Here is a 20,319-nt window from a genome sequence, read left to right as displayed (position 1 = left end):
TTTCCCTCTGTTATTTTGTATTGCCTTTGACCAATTAAGTGCTGTGAGAGACTAGAACGTTAACTCCAATTCTGTGGAGTGATCTTCATACTCCTGGTCATTTTCCTCGACACAGTACTTGCATTGTAACTAGATGGAATGCAAATTGTGTTCTCTGGTGCCTTAGTCAGGTCAAACATATTAGGTTGGCTGACTTTACCATAAATGATATTGGCATTAGTTAGAAAAGAGGGGAGGAGAGATTGGTTCTGGGACAACCGGTAGGTGTAGTAAGACGTAGATATACCACGTTCTCAGGGGATGGTCTTCCCTAACACCATAAGGGGTTTCCTCTCCCATGTGATCCTCCCCCTGTGCACCACCCCCAGGGGTCCATTGTATGGTGGACACATCGCCCTGGACCCATGGGGAAGGTCTCCCCCTAGGGGAGAAGGGACGACATCCACAGATTTGGCACAATGTACACAAGTGGGAGCAACAAGATGCAGAACCAGGAGTAAGTTAAAGATGAGATTTAAAAGATCATTTAAAAAAAGAAACGTTCAAAATTCAACGCTGCGGTAGCAGCCCTGTAGTTATGGTTAAGTTACTCAACCAATAGGAAGAGCATATTTCAGGCAGCTTATAACTTTGCCGCCCCCGGATGAATCTTTATGAAACTTTGCTGAACGGGTATATGGCCCAGTCAGATTGATTCTGCAGAGTTTGGTGAGGTTTCAAGGGGGGGGCAAAGGTATAGTGGGGATCCAAAATGTGGGGGTTTTCCCCATAGACACAATGGAAAAACAATTTTGCTCACGCCTACAGCCCAACCCACCGAACGGATTTTCACCACATTTGCGGCAGGAGCAGCGGCTTGGTCCCGAAAGCGTGCTTTTGTAAATTTAGTTTTTTTTTAAACAACCAAAAAGTAGGTAAAAAAAAACTAGTGATATCTGGGTTCGGTCCGCGGACTCGCTTCCCTGTTCTGTGCGCTGACGGGCCTCCGATTGGTTCAGAGGGTGATGTGATGTCTGCGGCCATCTGACACGCCGGTTGATTGGATGGTGAAAAGCGTGCGGCGCATCATATTTTTTGGAAACGCCCGCCATGTTGGATTTGCGGGCAGTGCCCGTTGTCCGCAAACATCGCATTAAAACCATATTAAAAAACACAACATTGCACTAAACTAATGAAACAATCTCTGGGGAGGTGACTGGTAATGAGGATGGGGGTGTGCAGTAATTTTTTTCCAAAACATAATGTCGAAAGACAATAATGTCGAAACAAAATATCGAAAAAAAAGTCGAATTCTTTTTTTTTAAAAATTATATATTTATTTTGGGGTCCGGTAATTAAAAAAAAGTGGTAAAATAAAAAAAATAGAAAAAAGGGTGGTTGGGGTGAACCCCCCCATTTCGAAAAAAAACGTATTGAAAAAGAAATTTGACTTTTTTTTCGACATTTTTTTTCGAAAAAATGACTTTCGACATTTTTGTTTTAAAAAAAAATGACTATGAACCGAGGATGGGATGGGATATGGCCATAAACAGACAAAAAACAGGCATGTTTCTTCTCCGATGGCCGCGAACAGTCCAGGGCAGTCCCGTGATGTTTGCGAACATCAAAGATGTCCGGGGATATCTATACTTACTTGCGATTACAGGGTTGGTGAAAATCAGTTTTTTGATGGCTTATAACTTTGGCGCGCCACTCAATGAAACAGCATGACATTTTGGAATTTCATTCTAGACCTGACTCTGAATGGTTCTGCATAGTGTGCTGCTGTTTTGTTAAGAGGGAACAAAATTAGAGTGGGGGGCAACATATTTTAATGGCTTCTGCCATTTGACAAATCTGCACATTGGTGTGCAAAAAGATTGTAGACCTAGATATGAATGTTTTTGCAAAGTTTGGTGGGATTTTGTCAAGGGTGGGCAATATTAGAGGGGGGGGTCTCAACATTTTTAGATGTCTTATAACTTTGTTGCTGTTTTACAAATGTGGACAAACGTTTTCAGAAAGATTATAGACCCAACCTTGAATGTTTGTGCAAAGTCTGAATGGATTTTGTCAATTGGGGGCTAAGTTATGTGACTATTCTATGTACATTAATTTGATACTTTTGAAAAAATAAAACATGGGCGGATTTGCTGAAAACTCGTGTAAGGAGCATTGGCAATTACCTGAAAGCATGGTTTTGCAAATATGTCAGTGTTTATTTTTTGAAAAGTGTCCTAAAGTAGGTACAAAACATAGTGATACACCTCTGATGACTGTGGCCATGGGCAGTGGCCAGATTGTCTGGGGTATGGCCTCCATGGATTTGGAGATTGGCCATGGCTGCAAGTCATGAACACTGGCCATTGGTTACATTATTAGGGTATAGTGGACGCTGAGCTAGGATGCAGGGTGTGTGCAGTGAATAATAGGGGTGCTTTGGTTTGGCTGGGGTCATGGTGGAGCCTTATGCTGCAGGCAATTGAACAATGATTTCCATCTCCAACATGTGCTGCTGATAACAGACATAAGTATGTGTTGCAAAAAATATGTTTCTTAAAGGAGGTTTATAGTTATTTCAAATAAATGAAAAGATGAATTATTAATAACCTATATACAGTGATGTAACACTATGAAACATTTTGAGTTATAAAAACCTATTAAATTGACAGAAATAACCTTATTAAAGGGATGTTACGGTTAAGATGCATCCCACCCTTGGGACTCCTCTGCTCCTGTAATTAGCCAGTGGCGTCCCACCTTGACATCCCTTGGCATTTCCCTCCTGGGTTCTCATGAACACTTGTCCATCCGTACTGCCCCTTCTATTTATGCACTTCTCTCACTGCACAATGCATATGTGCATTTATAGGAGCATTGTGTACAATGTTTTTGTAAGGGAAATGCAGATGCAAAAGATTTGTAAAAGATTGTTAAGTGGCAGTTGGTGTTATGGACGCTTAGTATGGTCCTAGGGTTATATGTACAGTTTTTGGAAGTGATATTAAAAAGGGTAGAAAGGCTGCCCTGTGCGATGGTGTTCATGTGCCATTCGGGTCTTTTAATGATCCATGGCCTGGAAAGGGTACTGTGGAGACCGTGGATAGTTATAAAGGTTAATCGATTATGGGGCTTATTGTATGCTAGAGAAAAGTATTTGGGACAGAAAATAGTTTCTGTCCTTTTATATTTTTCTCTAGTATGCAATTGTCCATTAGCACCTTTACGTGTGGGAGCCAGCCAATCAGGTGACTAGGAACGCAGGCTTGAACCGTCGGTACAAGCCTGCGTTCCAAGCCGCCTGATGACCAGCTCTCCCTGCTGTCATCTCCCCCCCCCACCATCCGTCTCATTTTATGATTTTTTTTCACCCCCAACCCACCCTACTTACCTTATTTCGGCGACAATGGGTGCCGCTGCCGCATTCGCTCCTTGAGAAATGTAAAATAGATGGAGTCTAGTTCTATTTTTTAACTGTGAAAGGTAGTTCGTAAAGAAAACCTTTTTTGTTTTTTGTTTTGCAGAAGCAGTCAGAAAGTAAGGTGAGGAGGGAAAGAAGCACCAACTACTAAAATGAAGGGGCAGGTGGACAGGGGATGTTATAATTAGGGTAGGGGGCAGTGTTGCTCATGCTCCCTGATTACAGCTTCAAAAGCACTTCAAATTGCTCCCCCTGCAGAGTGGTGTCTTGCAGTATAAACAGAGTACTATTGTCTTCGAAAGATATGGATCAACGGCCTCTTTTGTCGATTGTAAGGTAGCTGGTGGGATTTTGTCACCCACAGAATTTGTCTGTGTGGTTACAGTATTGGTTGAGGAAGATGAGGTGGAGGAAGACAGCCTACTACTTGCTAAGAAAGCAACAACCTTTCTGAGAGCATTACAGTGGTTGGATTTGGTGTGCCTGCGCATGGAGATGGTCCCACAGGAGTACTGTCCAGGTAGTCCACGACTGAGTATAACTCAGTGCATTTTACTTTGGTAGCTTTAGCCTTTGGTACATTCTCCCAACAGTGGTAAAGTACTGCCAAACCCATGATTCTCCCTGGGTGCTAGAGGTAGGCATTTCCTGTACCTCATCTTCTTGGTCCTCTTCATTGTCTTTGGAAGTATTGCACTTTTTGTTGTGTAGGTCCTCCAACCGGTGGTAGTGGAGGGGAATAGCAATAGCTGATGCCATATTTATGAAAAATTGTAGTTTTGCTAATATTCTTCCAAGTATGTGCTGTGTGCTAGGTTGTTAATGGATGATGAGTAGGAATAGGTGTAGGAGCTGTGCAAGGGTAGATTTTGAGCTTGAAAGTTCCTAGATTAGCAGGAAATGCAGTTGTGAACCGTCTGCGAAGCACAGACCCATTCACGAAGTGCGGATGCAAGCACGTCATCATTTATTTATTTATTTCCATTTATAAAGCGCACCACGGCCCTGAGGCATTGTGGTGCTGTTACAGAATATTCACTTAGGTACAGGTTACCTAAAGACGACTCTCGGGGAGCGATACAGATGTTATAAGACAATAAAAACAGTGTACGTGTTCCATGGTTACAGGGGAACAGATGTGAAGTGCAGTCTAATTGAATAGTTTAGTTTTCAACGCTTTTCTGAAAGCCATAAGAGAGGTTTCCTTTCTGAGTTTGAGTGGTAAAGAGTTCTAGGATTTTGGAGCTAGCACTTCAAAGCTGGATTTCCCGGCTTTGGCTCTGTTAAAGGCAGGGATTGTGAGTTGGTGTGAGTATTGGTCACGTTTAGGTCTGTGAGATTGTGCTTGATGTATTCGTTCTGCTAGGTAGGAGGGCGCAGACTGAGATATACAAGTATGCGCTCTTTGATCGGGAGCCAATGGGCGTCTTGTCTGGCCTGAGAAATATGTTCTATCCCAGGGATACTAAGAGCCGCTCTGAGAGCAATACTTTGCATGGTTTGCAATTTGTTGAGGTTTTTGGATGAGGTATCTAAGAGGAGGATGTTGCAGTAATCCAATTTTGCACGTATGGTAGCTCTAGCAATATTAAGACCGTTTTTGGCCGAAAGCTGGGGTTTTACTGCATTAATGATTTTAGTTGTGAGCGCTGCTGATGATGAGATGTAACTGACCTGTCTATCCATAGACAGGGTGGAGTCCAGGTATACTCCCAGGGTTTTTATTGCAGCACAGACTGTGATTACAGTGTTCTATATGCTGAAGTTGCTGTATTTACTGTCTAGTTTGTTCAAGGTCTCCTTGGGACCTACCAAAAGGATTTCCGTTTTGTCCCCATTGAGACAAAGGCCATTGGCCGCAAATCCGCGCCGGGATGAGTGCATATGTCTTCTGTAGGGTTTTGAGGTCCTGCTCAAAGTCACCAGCTAACGGGAAAAGAATTTGTGTATCATCGGCATAGTTGGTGAAAGTTATGCCGAATTCTTCTAGGTCATTAAATAAAGGTAAGGTGAAAAGATTATAGAGGGTAGGGGATGTGCATGAGCCTTGTGGAACTCCACAGCTGATGGGGGTATGGAGTGGGTGATGCCTGGTCTGAGAAGACCCTCATGGCTTGGCCCTCCAAGAAGGATGTAATCCAAGTGGTGGCTTCACGGGAGAAGTGAGAGGTGTCTGTGAGGTGTTTACCTAGGATCTTGTGGTCAACCAAGTCGAAGGGGGCCGACAGGTCGAGGAGAAGAAGAAGCGAAGACTTGCCCATGTCCATGTTTTCTAGTAGCTGATTTTTTAAGTCTAGCAGAGCTGACTCTGTGCCATGCCGAGGGCGAAAGCCTGTCTGCCTCTTCCCCAAGATGATGTGCATTTCCAGGTAGGCCTGGATCTGTAGATAAGCAGCCTTATCTACAATTTTCAGCAAATGTCATCTTTCATGGGCTGGGTGTTAGTCTTAGCAGTGCACGGCGATGGCTTAGCTTACCATAACTGGGACATTTCTGAGGTTTTTCGGTTTTTACTTATAACCATAATGTCCCTTTAACAACGTTTTGTCATTGAATTTCATAGGTTTTTATTAGTGCAGCTGAACCAGGATGTCCCTTTAACAAAGTGAATATATATTTCAGAGGCTTGTGGAATCTGCTTACATCACATGCTCTGCGTAGGCCGACATCTGGTGGAAGCTGCGTAGTATTAGTTGTTTTTTTCGAAACTCAAAAAGGGATGTCAACAGAACGTGCCAGTAATACTATCCCTAGTGTGACATTTACTGTACCCATTGTGCTTCACGCGTCGAGGTCCCTCAGATTGTTTTTTTCCACCATCATAGTCGGTAGCATTTCAGGGAGTTCCTTCTTAGCTATCGCCATTGCTTAGAAACATGTAATTTAGAATCTTCTTTCTGTCCTTTGATATCCGTCTACCGCAAAATCTTCGGTGACGGCATCGAGGACGAATTACCATCGTCGACGACTGCAACAACTCATCTCGACGAACCTTTGCCATGACGTCAGAAGGCCTCAACGGGCCTCAGCCCTCACAGTAGGGAGAGTGTGGGGGTGGTTCTTTCTTTAGTGTCATTAAGAGAATGCATATTCCCTTCTCCAACCACTTATTTCGTCAGGCTGCCTTCCCCATACATAATGGAGAATACTCCCTTTAAGTTTTGCATCTTCTGTAATCGAAAGTTCCCTTGGAAAACTCCCACCGGATGTGCAATCTGTCTCCCAAGGGACCACGCCGAAGGTCAGAACAAGTCGTGCAAACTGTTCAGGCCCAAAACTAGCAAGGACCGCAAAAAAAACGCTGAACCCACCACACCATGTTGGCCGAGGCCGCCATGGAGGTTGAGGGAGCCTCCAGCGACGGCAGCATCAACATCTACAGGGACGCTGAGGGCGATCGGGATCCGTCGGATTCCCGCGTTCAAGCCCCCGACCCCAACAGGCTGGCTGGCGGTTCTGCTACGGGAATGACACCCGGCGGCACTAGCACCACCAAGTCGCGCCACACAAAACACACCTCTCACGGCCGAAAGTAGACCACGACGCAGACCAGAAAGCCACACACAGCGTCAAGGGAGAGGTCCGAAAGTCCCCTGTCCTCGGGGCCATCGCGTTTGCCACATGACAGGCCCCCGAAACAGACAAGCAAGTCTGTTTCTGACACTGTGTCTAAAGCCTCGAAGTCCTCAAACATCGACGACCGGGCTTCAAAAGACACGTCGATGGCCCCCTTGCATGCCGACCACCGACCGTCGAAAGACGCGTCGAATACTACACTGAGCTCAGAAATGAGCGAGCTCATTAAAAAACACATCCCAGACACTCTGTCAAAGAGTTGGACGTCAAAAAATCAGAAGTCTTCTAAAACACAGGGAGAGGGCTATATTTCGGGGACTATGCCCCAGGGAGAGGTCATCATTTTGGGGGCTATGCACCATAAAATACCCCTTGCATCAGAACCAACACCCACCCCCCCGCCTCTGTTTCCCCAGTAATCCCAAGTTCATTTCTATCGTCAGAAGAACAGATTGATAAGGTCATGAGGCGTATGTCCTCCCTAGCTAATTTCTTTGACCACCTAAAGGTCTTGCAAATCCTTCAGGGTGCCCCACACAGCAGGCCAGTAACTACTCAAAGCGGGGCAGCAGTTACCCAGCCTTTCACCAAAAGAGCCTGCACAAGCTTCCACCTCGCAGCAGGACTTAAGGCAGCATGCTTATTGTTACACCATGCAAGACACCTAGTACCCAGGAACTTAGACGTACCCAGACAACCAAGGGGACATGGGTGATGTCGACCAATTGTATGACCAATTTTATGACGACAAGGACGTTTACATCATCCAGCCACCAGATCACTCAGACTCACCAGTGGATAACCAAGTACAGTATAATGACCTGCTTCTCAAGGCGGCAGAGCATTTCAAAATCAATACACAAGAGACACAAGTGGATAAGGACTTTGTTGGGGACATACAAGGGGATAAGAAGTCAGCTACCCAATTTATCCCCCTACTTCAATCAGTACAGAGATGCATTCACCCCTCTCTGATTACTCCTAATTTAAAGCGGGCAGGCAACCTGCACATTGAGAAAGTATTCTGGGCAGCACCCTCAGACCCCTTTTACATCAGGGGACAGTTAAAACCTGACTCCTTAGTGGTAACAACTACTAGAAAGAGAGAACTCTGGCCTTCTCCGAAGCCCCTCCTGATAAGGAGGGTAAGAAAATGTACACTTTTGGAAGAAAAGTAGGCTCTTCGGCAGTTTACCAGACTAGAATCGCTAATAAAACGACTTTATTAGCTAGTTACAACTGTCACAAGTGGGATGAGATGGCCGAGCAAATGGCATCCGTTCCAGGACCCCTTAAAAGACAACGGTCGCTCTACATTGCAGAGGGTGAACAAATAGCAAACTGCATCCTCAAGAACAACTTGGATGTAGCAGTCAGTGCAGGAAGAATAATAGCTGATGGCATGTTGATCAGAACCCAGGCGTGGCTTTTCCAGTCTGGCTTCAAGCTTGATACTTAGGCTACCCTCCTTAATATGCCCGTAGAGCCCAACGTATTGTTTGGCAAAGCGGTGGAAGACGCTCTAAAGAGTGCGAAAGAAGACTATGACAACCCAAAATCATTGGGCCAGCTCACAAATAAACCCTCCGGACAAAGAGGGGGCTATAATTTTCACTGCTTTAGAGTGCAAAACTCTCAACAAGCATCTGGTTACAACCAGGGACAACGCTCGTCCTGGGGTTCATCACAGGGACAGTCCTCTCAACAGGGGTTTCAAAGAGGCCAAAGAAGGTCTTGCACTCGGGGTACATCCTCCTTCTCCAGAGGTGGCTCAACACCCCCAAGCAATGACCTCCCGCTACAGGTTCCCTCCCATGCTACTCCATTTGGAGGCCGCATTTCATAATTTACCTACGTATGGGAGGGAATCACCTCGGACAAGTGGGTACTTTCAACTGTGGCGGGCGGTTATTGCATCAAACTGCTACAGCAACCAACCAACCTCCCACCAAGACAAAGGAACACCTCCCAGAAAGAACACTGTATCCTGTTGGAAGAGGTGAAGGCAATGCGCTTAAAGGACGTTGCAGAAATCGTCCCAGCGAACCAAGTAAACAAGGATATTTATTCAATGTACTTCCTTAGGCCAAAAAAAGACCTTACAATGCGCCCTGTCTTAGACCTACGACCTGCAAACAACTATGTCGAGCCACAAAAATTCTGAATGACAACGCTACAGGAAGTAATCCCACTGCTAAAGCTGGGGGACTACATGGCAACCTTGGATATGAATGATGCATACTTCCAAATTTCAATGAAATGAAAATAGCGAACCAGCAATACCAATTCAAGGTGCTACCCTTCGGCATATCCTCTGCTCCGAGGGTATTCACCAAGGTACTGGCAGTGGTGACGGCGCATCTGTGCAGGTAGTCAATCTCAGTGAACCCTTACCTGGATGGCTGTTTGATCACAGGGGAGAACACCCAAATTTGCAAGCAAAATACCCAAAGAATAATCAATCTACTTTTTCAATCGGGTTTCTCAATCACCGAGAAAAAGTCAAGCCCATGTACCAAACAAGACCAAACAGTTCCTAGGAGCTGTCATAAAACCAGAAGAGGGTCTAGTCTTTCTGTCGAACGAATGAGTACAAAACATACTGCTCCAAATACCTCATTATCTAGCCAGTCGCCAGATAACCGTATGCAAAGCAATGCGCCTGCTCGGGATGATGGCATCATGTATTTTCCTGGTCCCACGCACATGATTGCGCAGACACCCAATGCAGGAGTGGTTGGCGAAACAGTGGTTGTTTTGTCAACCCTAGTACAAGCTCTATGCTGGTGGACAAAGGAGAACCTGTTAAAGGGAAAACCCTTTCACGACCCAGCGGTGCAAGCCGTTGTCACAACAGACGAATCACTCACCCGGTGGGGGACCCATTACCATCATCAAATGGCGCATGGTCTGTGGACTCCGATCACAGCCCAGAATCACATCAGCATTCTGTATGTTCTAGCAGTACTCAAGGCACTGCAAGCCTTCCAAGCACACCTGACAGATCATGCAGTACAAATACTCACAGACAGCACCACTGCTATGTTTTACATTAACAAGCGGGGGGCACACACTCGCCAAGTCTGTCCAGGCTAGCACAAGAAATATGGAAGTGGGCTCTCAAGCGGGGCATGCTCCTAACATCGCAACATGTTCCAGGGGAACTCAATTCTCTAGCAGACTCACTAATCAGAGAACCGCTACCAGAAGGGCTTGAGTGGCAAAGCAACAAAGATATCGTAGACTGCATCTTCAAACAATGGGGCTGACCCCCTATTGACTTGTTGGCAACAAAACAAAACAAACAATGCCCAGATTTCGCATCCAGGTTCCCCCAACACGACTCCAAGGGGAGCGCCCTTTGGATGAACTGGCCAGGGAAATTTGCCTACGTTTTTCCCCCAACTCCTCTGATGAGCAAAGTGGTGAACAAAATGCACAAAGAACAACTGACAGTAATCCTAGTTACTCCTATGGGGGCGAGACAACCATGGTATCCACATCTGCGCAAACTGGCAATGTGCGACCCAATCAAACTCCTGTGCCCATTCAACATGCTCACACAGCACGGGGGGACAACATTACACCCTCAAACTCCAGTCTATGAACTTGGCAGCTTGGCTCCTGAGGTCATAGAGTTTGGCCATTTAAATCTATCTCTAAGGTGTATGCAAATCCTGAAGGAGGCATGTAAACCAAGCACTAGACACTGTTACTTTAACAAGTGGAAGAGATTTGTAATTTGGTGCCAGTCAACACAGAGAAACCCTATAGAATTTCATTACATGCTTCACTTACAAGACTCAGGACTAGTATTGAACTCAATCAAAGTTCAACTGGCGGCTCTATCCGCATACACCACTTCTCAAAGTCAGGTGTCCTTGTGGAAAATCCCGGTCATTAAGGCTTTCATGGAGGGAGTGAAGAGACTACACCCTCCTATTTCAAACCCGCCGCCAGGGTGGGACCTAAATGTAGTACTTGCAAAGCTCATAGGACACCCCATTCAGCCTATGCATAAGTCCAGCCTTAAACACCTCACATATAAAACAGCTTTTCAATCGGGCCATCAAACTTCCAGCTTTCTTCCAAAATCCATCAAGCTCAGCTGAGAAAAAACTCCATACACTAGATGTAAGAAGGGCCAGACTGCTAAGGAAAACAGACCAACTGTTTGTCTCCATAGCTCCAGGCAGGGAAGGAGTCCGCGTGTCCAAAAACGCCAACACCAGATGGATAGTCGGTTGCATACAGCTCTGCTACTCTATCAAATAAAACACTGCCTTTCACACCAAGAACTCACTCCACTAGGGGTACTCTAGCTACCTTGGATTTTATCGCAAACGTCCCGCTGGACAGCCTTTTGCAAATCAGCTACATGGAACTCTATCCACACTTTTACTCAGCACTACTGCATTGCCACTCGCTCTAAAGCAGATTCCCAGGTGGGACAAGCAGTGCTAAAACATCTATTTGATGCTGTACCTTCTCACAACCCACCACCTTCCCCAAACACTGCTCACTAATCTATGCATAGTATGTGATTTTAGCAGATTCCACAAGCCTCAGAAGGGATACATTACTCATCGTAATCCTATTTCTGGTGCGATTCACATGCGCCCAGCCTTCCTACCCTTCGAAATGAAGGTGCATAGATGTTCCTGGGCTTTATCTGATACATAATCTGCTTTACTACACCTGTACTCTACACTTCATGCAACCTCATGTCAGAAACAAAACAATCTGAGGGACCTCGACGCGTGATGCGCCATGAGTACAATAGATGTCACACTAGAGATAGTATTACTGGCAAGCCCTGTCGACGTCCCTTTTCGAGTTTTGAAAACAACAACTGTAATAATCTGCAGCTTCCACTAGTTGTCGGCCTATGCATAGCATGTGAATCTAAGCAGATACAAGCATCAGAAATACGATTACAGTGTGTAAAGTATCCCATATATGTACCATATATGTGTACACAACACCAATAATGTTATGGTGGGTTTCAAAAGTTTGAAAACAAAACCTCTTACCAGAAATGTGAAAGTAGGAAAGTCCATTTGAGCCAAGTCACACATTCCACAACGCCACCTAGTAGCCACACAACACCAAGAAGGTTATGGTGGGTCTAGGCAGCTTTGTGGAATGTGTTACTTTTTTTAGGTACGTTTTATATGCCCCTTTCCTATTAGTGGTACATTGTCATGCTTTATTTGCCCTCCTCTAAGTATATTACAGTATGGAAACATGCACTAGTACTACTTTTGCTATGCATAAAGTTGAATATTTAAAAATATTTGTGTACAGAGAAGGGTTTACCTACCTCTGGCGTAAAAGCTGATCTTGTACATTAGTTGATAGATCACAAGGATGTTAGGAAACCGTATTTACCTGTTGCTAGTGGTGTAGAAGATGCTGAGGCAGGGCATGGCAGTAGTAAGGGTCCTGCTATGTAAACTACAGCTGGAACTATAACATTTCTAAGATGAAAAAAAAACAAATCAACTTGATAAAATGTCATTTTTGTAAGCTCAGATAATACTGCTTGTATAAATATACACATTTTATTTGTGGCAAATTGAACATAAGAAATCACACTTATAAGCTTACTTTGTTGAAAAATAACTTTGAATGGATTGTGTCCTCCCACAAAATCCTCATCTATGATATTCGTATCTCGCCACCTTCGCTGCTTCGGAAAAACATTTTCTCGGCACAGGGCGTTGTGCACGAGGTGGTGGCATCGATGTCCCTCGACGGTCTCCGTAGTGTGTCGACGTCACCAACAGTATAAGTAGCTTGTGCTGCGCCCATTGGCGTCAGGTCTGTTTTTCCGATAGCTTTGCAATCGAGTTAACAAAGCGCTTCGAATTTTCCTCAGGAAAATGTCATCATCTTCGACCCCTTCCACTACTAAGACAGGGTTTAAAAAGTGTATTGACTGCAGTTCAAAAATGTCGATCACATACTTTCACCGTGTCTGCCTTTGGTGTTTAGGTTTGGACCATCGGACAGGCGACTGTGGCTCCTGTCAATCGATGATGGAGAAAGCTCATCTTGAACGGAAAAGGTAAATTGGCAGTAGGGGCGGGAAGCTTCGAAGGCCTCTTTGAAGAAGCATAGGAAGTCCGGTGAGTCGAAAGACTCGGATCAGCATAAGCACTCGAAGAGGTCTCGTCCCAGGAGTAAATCGAGACGTTTTTAGTCTTCTTCCAAGAAGGCGACGAGGAGACATAGATCTCCCTCTTCTTTGTCAGATACCTCTACCGAGGTTGTACGATGTCGGATTCCCCTAGAAAATAGGAAGAATTTAGAGTGCACATGATGAAGGTTTTTGAGAAAGCAGCCCTGACCCCCTCAAAGAAACCTCAGAAGAGACAGACCCCGGCCGCTCCTTTACACGACGCAGGAATGGCAGAAACTACTTCGGCTAAGACCATTAGTAAGGCGGATACTCGACACTCTCGACCCAACGTTAAAACGTTGAGGTTCCTCGAGAGTCGAATGATTCTCCGACACCGGCTAAGAAGCATAAACCGTCGAAGCATTCAACGAGTTAATCGATGCCGTCGGCGCCGATTGCTTTGATGCCAAAGCCAAAGGAGACAGTGGGCCTCATTACGATTCCGGCGGTAACCGTGCCAGAAAAACCGGCAGGCTGCCGCCGGACCCGTATTACCATTCCGCCTATGTGATTCCTGGAATCACCGGGGCATTACGACCCCGGTGACCTGGTAATTCCGGAGGCAGAATTCGGTAAATCCCCATTCCCATGGAGTCCCATAGGACAATTGAAACACTGGTTCCGTCTATGACGGAGCCGGTGTTTCCATGTCCGCCTGCAGGCGGGTGGTGTTAGACCTGGCAGGAGTGACACCGCCCGCCTGCAGGACTCTGAATCAGCCGGTCCGGAAACAACGGTGGCAGTGGTTTTACCACCACCATTCTTTCTGGACCGGCAGGGTCGTAATGAGGCCGTAATGAGGCCCATTGACTACATTACCGAAGACGTCATCGACGCCTTTGAAGATTCCTTTGATTCCCTTGAGGCAAATTCAAGAGCAAGAAAAAATGTACACACCTTTACCAAAATCAGACTTTTTAAAGTCTATGTCCTCTATTTTTGAGACGGAAAGTGCCTCAGAGGAAGATATTTCTCCATTGGAAGTAACATTTGGTACTAGAGATGAGTGACCCTGAGTCAAAAATTAGAGATCTTTGCGACACTCTTCACTCTGCCAGTGGCCTTGATACGTCACCAGTTAGATTTTGCAAAACCTGATCCTGCAGAACATGCAGACTCAGGGTACAGGAACCCGATGAACAGGGTTGCTGATTATATGGTTTGGGGTAGATCTTCACCAACCTTCGAACAGGATGATATGACCGACATCCTGGACCCGCGCCCCCAAAAAGACCCAGTTCTTACTTTTCATAGGGCTCTTCAATGAACAGTGGTAGCAAAGTGGGAGGCTCCTGAATCTGGGTCAGCAGTCAATCAGAATTTTCCAAAAAAGTATAGACCATCAAGCTGTGACCCTGATTATCTTAGTAAGCACCCTACGCCTGATAGTCTAGTGCTCCAGGCAGCAACTTCGACAAGACAGTCAGCCTATCCATCTATGCACCCTGAGTAGAGATGATAAAAAACTGGACGCTTGGGCTTGCAAGGTGTTTACCTTGGGCAGTATGGCCCTTAAGTCTGCTAATGTTACCTGTACTCTGGTCAGGTTCACCCATACCCTGTGGGATTGTGTTACGGCAGCGGCTGAACATATTCCAGAAGGCGAAGAAAGGGAAGGCTTTCTGAATATTGTTAAAGATGGCAAAGGAGGCAATGGGAGAGTGTCTCCAATCAGGACTGGATACTGCTGACAGCATCAGCAGATTCATGGCTGCAAACACAGTACTGCGCAGATTTGCGTGGTTGAGGCAGTCTGGTTTTGCACCGGACGTGCAGGCCAGGCTACTCAACATGCCTTTTGACGGCTCGAGGCTGTTTGGCAGTAAAGATGATGAGAGCTTAGAGAAAATGCAGACCTCCAAAGCAGCCGTTAAGTAACTTAGCGCCTCTATTCGACAGCCTCAAAATACTCAAGATACTACTCCTCGTTTGGTAGAGGAATAGGAGAGGCCGTGCAGAAAGGCCAAAGAAAGGTCCCTCGTGGTGGACAAGGAAGAGGTGCGAAATCAGCCTCACCAGCGGAATCTTTGCCTTCAGCCGTCCTGCAGCTGCCTCCAAGTCACTCTGGACCTTGTCACACAAGACCCTGGTTGGAGGCAGAATCTCTCAGCATCTGAACGAATGGCGGGGAATTACTTCAGATGCTTGGGCACTGGAAACAGTAGCTCAAGGTTACTGCCTTTTTTTCCTAAAAAGGCCTCAGGACCATCCACCGGGAACCAGCTGTCGAAATTCCGGATCCGCTCCTTGTGCAGGAAATGTTTACCCTGCTAGAGAAAGGTGCAATAGAACATGTACCTGTAGCGGAGAGGTACCAGGGTTGGTACTCCCCTTACTTTCTCATCCTAAGGAAGGATGGAGGACTGAGACCCATCTTGGACTTAAGACGCGTGAACAAGTTCTTCAGGCTCTCCAACTCCAAGACTGGTTGGTATCATTGGACCTTCAGGATGCTGACTTTCACGTGCCAATCCATCCCAAGCACAGAAAGTACCTGAGATTCACAGTTGGCGGTTCTCATTTTCAGTTTCGAGTTCTGCCATTCGGGCTGACCTCCGCATGAGGGTTTTCACCAAGCTGATGGCGGTTGTGGTAGTGAGTCTCAGGAGAGGGGGGGATTCACGTCTACCCCTACCTGGACGATTGGTTGATCAGGGCTCAGTCCCCAGAATAAGCTCAGGAACATCTATCAATCACCTGCCACTCCCTACACAGACTGAGCTTCACCCTCAATTACAAGAAGTCCCATATGGTACCATTCCAAAGACTCCAATTTATCGGAGCAGTCCTGGATACTTCCCCGGGCAAAGCTTCGCCTCCCGCTGTGAGAGGTCATTGCATTCTGCAGATGATAACAAAGTTCCAGAATGCCCAGCATCTGCCGGCCTCCAATTTTCTGACATTGCTCGGTCTCATGGCATCCTGCATTTTTCTGGTGCCAAAGGCCCGATTGAGGATGAGATCCCTTCAATGGGCCCTCAGGACTTGGTGGTCCCAATTCTCTGGGAATATGTCAGATATTCTGCAAGTTCCAAGCACAGTTGCTCAGGAACACCTATGGTGGGCTTGCAACAACAATATCGTCAAAGGAGAATTGTTTTGGCAGCCGTGGCCGGAGAGAACAGTAGTGACGGACGCCTCACTCATGGGGTGGGGAGCCCATACCAGTGATCTGACTATCAGCGGTCATTGGTCTCCATCGGAGTCCAAACTACACAGCAACCTTTTGGAGCTGAGGGCGATCAGACTAGTGGTGAAGGCCTTCCTGCCCTCTGTTCGGGGAAAGAATGTCCTGATAATGACAGACAACACAGTGGCCATGTACTACCTCAACAAGAGAGGAGGAGTAGGGTCACTACCACTGTCCAGAGAGGCAATTCAGCTCTGGTTCTGGGCAATACAAGAAGGAATCTCTCTGTCAGCAGTTCACTTAGCCAGAGAGCAGAACACAGCGGCGGACGCTCTGAGCAGGCAGAGTACAGTCTACCACGAGTGGGAACTAGCTCAGGAAGTCTTTCAAGAGATCTTCACCGTTTGGGGAACCCCTCAGGTGGATCTGTTTGCGACCGGTGCCAACCAGAAGTGCGAACTGTACTGCTCAAGGGAAGTTCCTCTAAACGGAGCTCTAGGAGAAGCGTTCGTGGTGGACTGGGAGTTTCCACTTCTGTACGCGTTTCCTCCAGTCCCTGTGATTCCTCAAGTAATCAGGAGGTTGAGAAAGTTTGGGAAATACATGATCCTAATTGGGCCAGGAGGACATGGTACCCAGACCTTCTGGACATGCCCATCTGCCCTCCAATACGTTTTCCACAAAGAGAGGATCTTCTGTCGCAAGAGGAAGGTTAGGTTCTCCATCCAGTGGTCAAGACACTTAAACTTCACGCTTGCTTTCTGAGAGGTTGAGATGTAAGGATTGGGACCTCTGGATGACGTAACGGAGATTTTGCTTTCGGCCAGAAGGCCAGCAACTAAATCCTTGTACCGGTGTCGTTGGAATGAATTCAGTAACTGGTGCAAGGGTAAGAATGTGAACCCTTTTCAATGTGGCACTCCTGTGGTGTTATCTTTTCTGTTAGATTTGGCCAATCTGGGGCTCCAGGTTGGAACAATAAAGGGATACCTGGCAGTGCTTTCCATTTTTAAGCGCTCCTCGAAGAGGTTTCCTATTTCAAGATTCGATTGATTAGCCAATTTTTGAAAGGGGCTCACCAACGTGTACCCTTCAGTACCATTTCATGTCCCTGCTTGGGATTTGAATCTTGTGTTGAAATTCCTAACTTGTATACCATTTGAGCCTTTACATTCCTGTCCTTTAAGGCTTTAACACTTAAAACTGCCTTTATTGTAGCTTTAACATCAGCCCGCAGGGTTAGTTAGTTACAGGCTCTCTCATGCAAACCTCTGTATACTACCTTTCACAAGGACAAGGTAGTACTTGGAGTTAAACCTTCTTTCTTGCCGAAAGTAGTTTCTGATTTTCACTTGTCACAATAAATAACACTCCCAACTATTTACCCTCCTCATCATTTGGGCAAAGAAGAGAAGAGGTTAAGCAGACTTGATCCAAAAAGGGCCCTGAGTTTTTATAAAGCAAGAATGTCAAAATTACGCCACGATGACCAACTTTTCGTGGGTTATACCGGTCATAAACTGGGATTAGCGTTGACAAAACTAACTATATCCCGCTGGATTACTTTGGCTATTGTGGAGTGTTACAGGTTAGCCGGGAAAGATCTGCCGGAAGGGATTTGTGCCCGTTTCACGAGGGGTATGGCAACTTCCGCGGCTCTTCAGAGGGGAGTCCCTGTAGTTATCTGTTCAGCTGCAACTTGGGCATCAATACATACTTGTTAAGCATTACTGATTAGACGCCTCTTCTTCCCATGAGGGATTGTTTTCAAAAGCTGTACTTCATTCTATCCATGATAAAACTAAATAGTACTCCCACCTCCTAAATTGTCACTGCTATGGGAGTCTATCATAGATGAGAAATACGTGGGAGGACACAATCCATTCCAAGAACAAGTTACTTACCAACTGGTAGCGTTCTTTCGACTGGATGTTCCTCCCACGTATTCCTCATCACCCCTCCCATCCTACCCCACTGTACAATTTACGTAATTTACACTTTGTGTTTCACAAAGAGCTTACAGTCTGGGGCACGACTGAATTATTAGTTGATTATACATAAAAACAGAACTGAAGCGAACGGGCGCGGCTCAATCTACTTATACTGCTGGTGACGTCGACACGCTACGGAGACCGTCGAGGGACATCCACGCCACGACCTTGTGCACATCGCCCTTTGTCGAGAATTTTTTTTCCGAAGCAGCGAAGCTGGCGAGATACGAATATCATACATGAGGAAAACGTGGGAGGAACATCCAATCGAAAGAAAGTTACCAGTTGGTAAGTAACTTGTTCATCTTGTGGCAAGAAAAATTCTAAAAACGTATTTGGCTATTATATTTTAGCACTTTGAAGTGTTACATTTGAATACTTGATCAAATACAGTAATTTTTTTTTTTTAAGATAATTATTGCTTTGATAAACTACTTGCAATTCAGATGTCATTAATATCTGGCATCTTGCAATTTTTTTGCACTGTGATTTTTTTTTTTTTAGGACATCTAAGTAGGTTTGCTTGAATGCTTTCCAAATTGGATTTTGCAGGTAATTGAAGATAATGGTGTTCGGAGAGTTGTTGTAGTTCCTCAACCACCAGAATTCCACCCAGGAAGTCACACGGTAATTCATCGGCCTCCTACACCACTTCCCGGTTTTATACCTCTTCCAGCCATGATGCCTCCGCCATCTCATCATGCATACTCAACAGCGAGTGGTGCAGGAGATATGGCCGCACAATACACACCACAATATCACGCCTCACAGATTTATGGAGATTTAGGTGAGTGTTTAAAAAAAAAAATCATATATTTTACAGTTTTTATTACTTTGCCCAATTAAATTAATTCAGAAACTTTAAAATTATATTTATGCATATTCTAAATAAATACTGCAAATAGTCGATGATAGTTAACTTAAACGTATTTGACAATTTCCAAGAAATGTTATTTCTATGAAGCAAATGATTTCCAGTTTGCTGAATGCTTAATGAAGGAGAGCTCACCATCCCACAGCTAAGTGATTTGAAAATCTCACCCATGCGTTCCTGAATAAGCTTGGGTTAAGTTCAGCAATGATGTTGCAGATTCTATCTATCTATCTGTCTATCTATCTATCTATTTATCTATCTATCTATCTATCTATCTATCTATCTATCTATCTATAAGAATCATCTTAAATGGCTCCAGGTACACACAAGATTTACTGTATTCTTGTTATCTGGACAATCTGTGTGTTGTGCTCCTAAGTCAATGACACTGTATTCTGTACAATCAACCTAATAAAGGTGCTAATTTCAGAACTACAAGCCTTGATTTCTCTGTGACAAGCCCTGACCCACTACTTTATTGCATTATCACTGAACTGACTAAACTCTGCGTCCACCTGTTCTGCACCTCATGCAAATAAGTGTTGAAAGACATTTTTGTAGTATGGTCTAATCAGTTGGAAGACACGCCCTCTGGATTCCTCAGTTGAGAATGACTTGAGGTCATTAATGACTAGCCACAGCCAAAGTCTGTAGACTATTGTTTCTTCTTTTGGGGAGAAATTGTCTCCACGATCTAGGAGATTTTTTTTCCAAGCGAATCAAAAAGAATTCATGGTATGTGGCGAGGCAGCGCTAGTCCAATAGTTTAAAATTATTGTATGTGTATGGTACACAGTGAAAGTTGGGTACCATTGCTCAGTATACCTGTTTGGAAGGTGAATAAAGAGGTCTCCTGTGATGTACGCACTTGCATGCATTCATTTAAAAGAAGGTCTCTTATTTGTTCATGAGTATATTATATTCTACATTTTATTGTTTAAAACAATTTACTTAGCTCGAGAGCATTGGAGCACTGTACAGAGTGTGAATAGCCTGCATTTCGCCTTGTGTCTTTTAACAGTAGCGCAGTACTGCCGTCTGTGCATCCATCGGTATTAGTCCTTGATCAGGTATTGTTAAAAATAGCTTTAGAATTGTGGGAGTTCTGGTCTAATACGGGGATTAAATTCCAGAGATTGGGTGTGTTACAAGAGAAGGATTGTT

The 20,319-nt window shown here is 45.2% G+C and overlaps 1 protein-coding gene across 5 annotated transcripts in view; it reads left to right on the top strand.

Annotated features, from left to right (window-relative positions):
- FNDC3A (fibronectin type III domain containing 3A) overlaps window positions 1-20,319 on the top strand; it is a 3,436,199-nt gene that overhangs the window by 681,439 nt on the left and 2,734,441 nt on the right. For all 5 annotated transcript variants that reach the window (XM_069639023.1, XM_069639022.1, XM_069639027.1 and 2 more), the window contains one exon: window positions 18,834-19,068. In XM_069639023.1, the coding sequence (XP_069495124.1) occupies window positions 18,834-19,068 (235 nt within the window). The remainder of the gene's footprint in view (window positions 1-18,833; window positions 19,069-20,319) is intronic.

The sequence above is a fragment of the Ambystoma mexicanum genome, chromosome 7q (assembly GCF_040938575.1).
Source record: "Ambystoma mexicanum isolate Mex_15411 chromosome 7q, UKY_AmexF1_1, whole genome shotgun sequence".
NCBI lineage: Eukaryota > Metazoa > Chordata > Amphibia > Caudata > Ambystomatidae > Ambystoma > Ambystoma mexicanum.
This window is presented reverse-complemented; position numbering and strand designations above follow the sequence as displayed.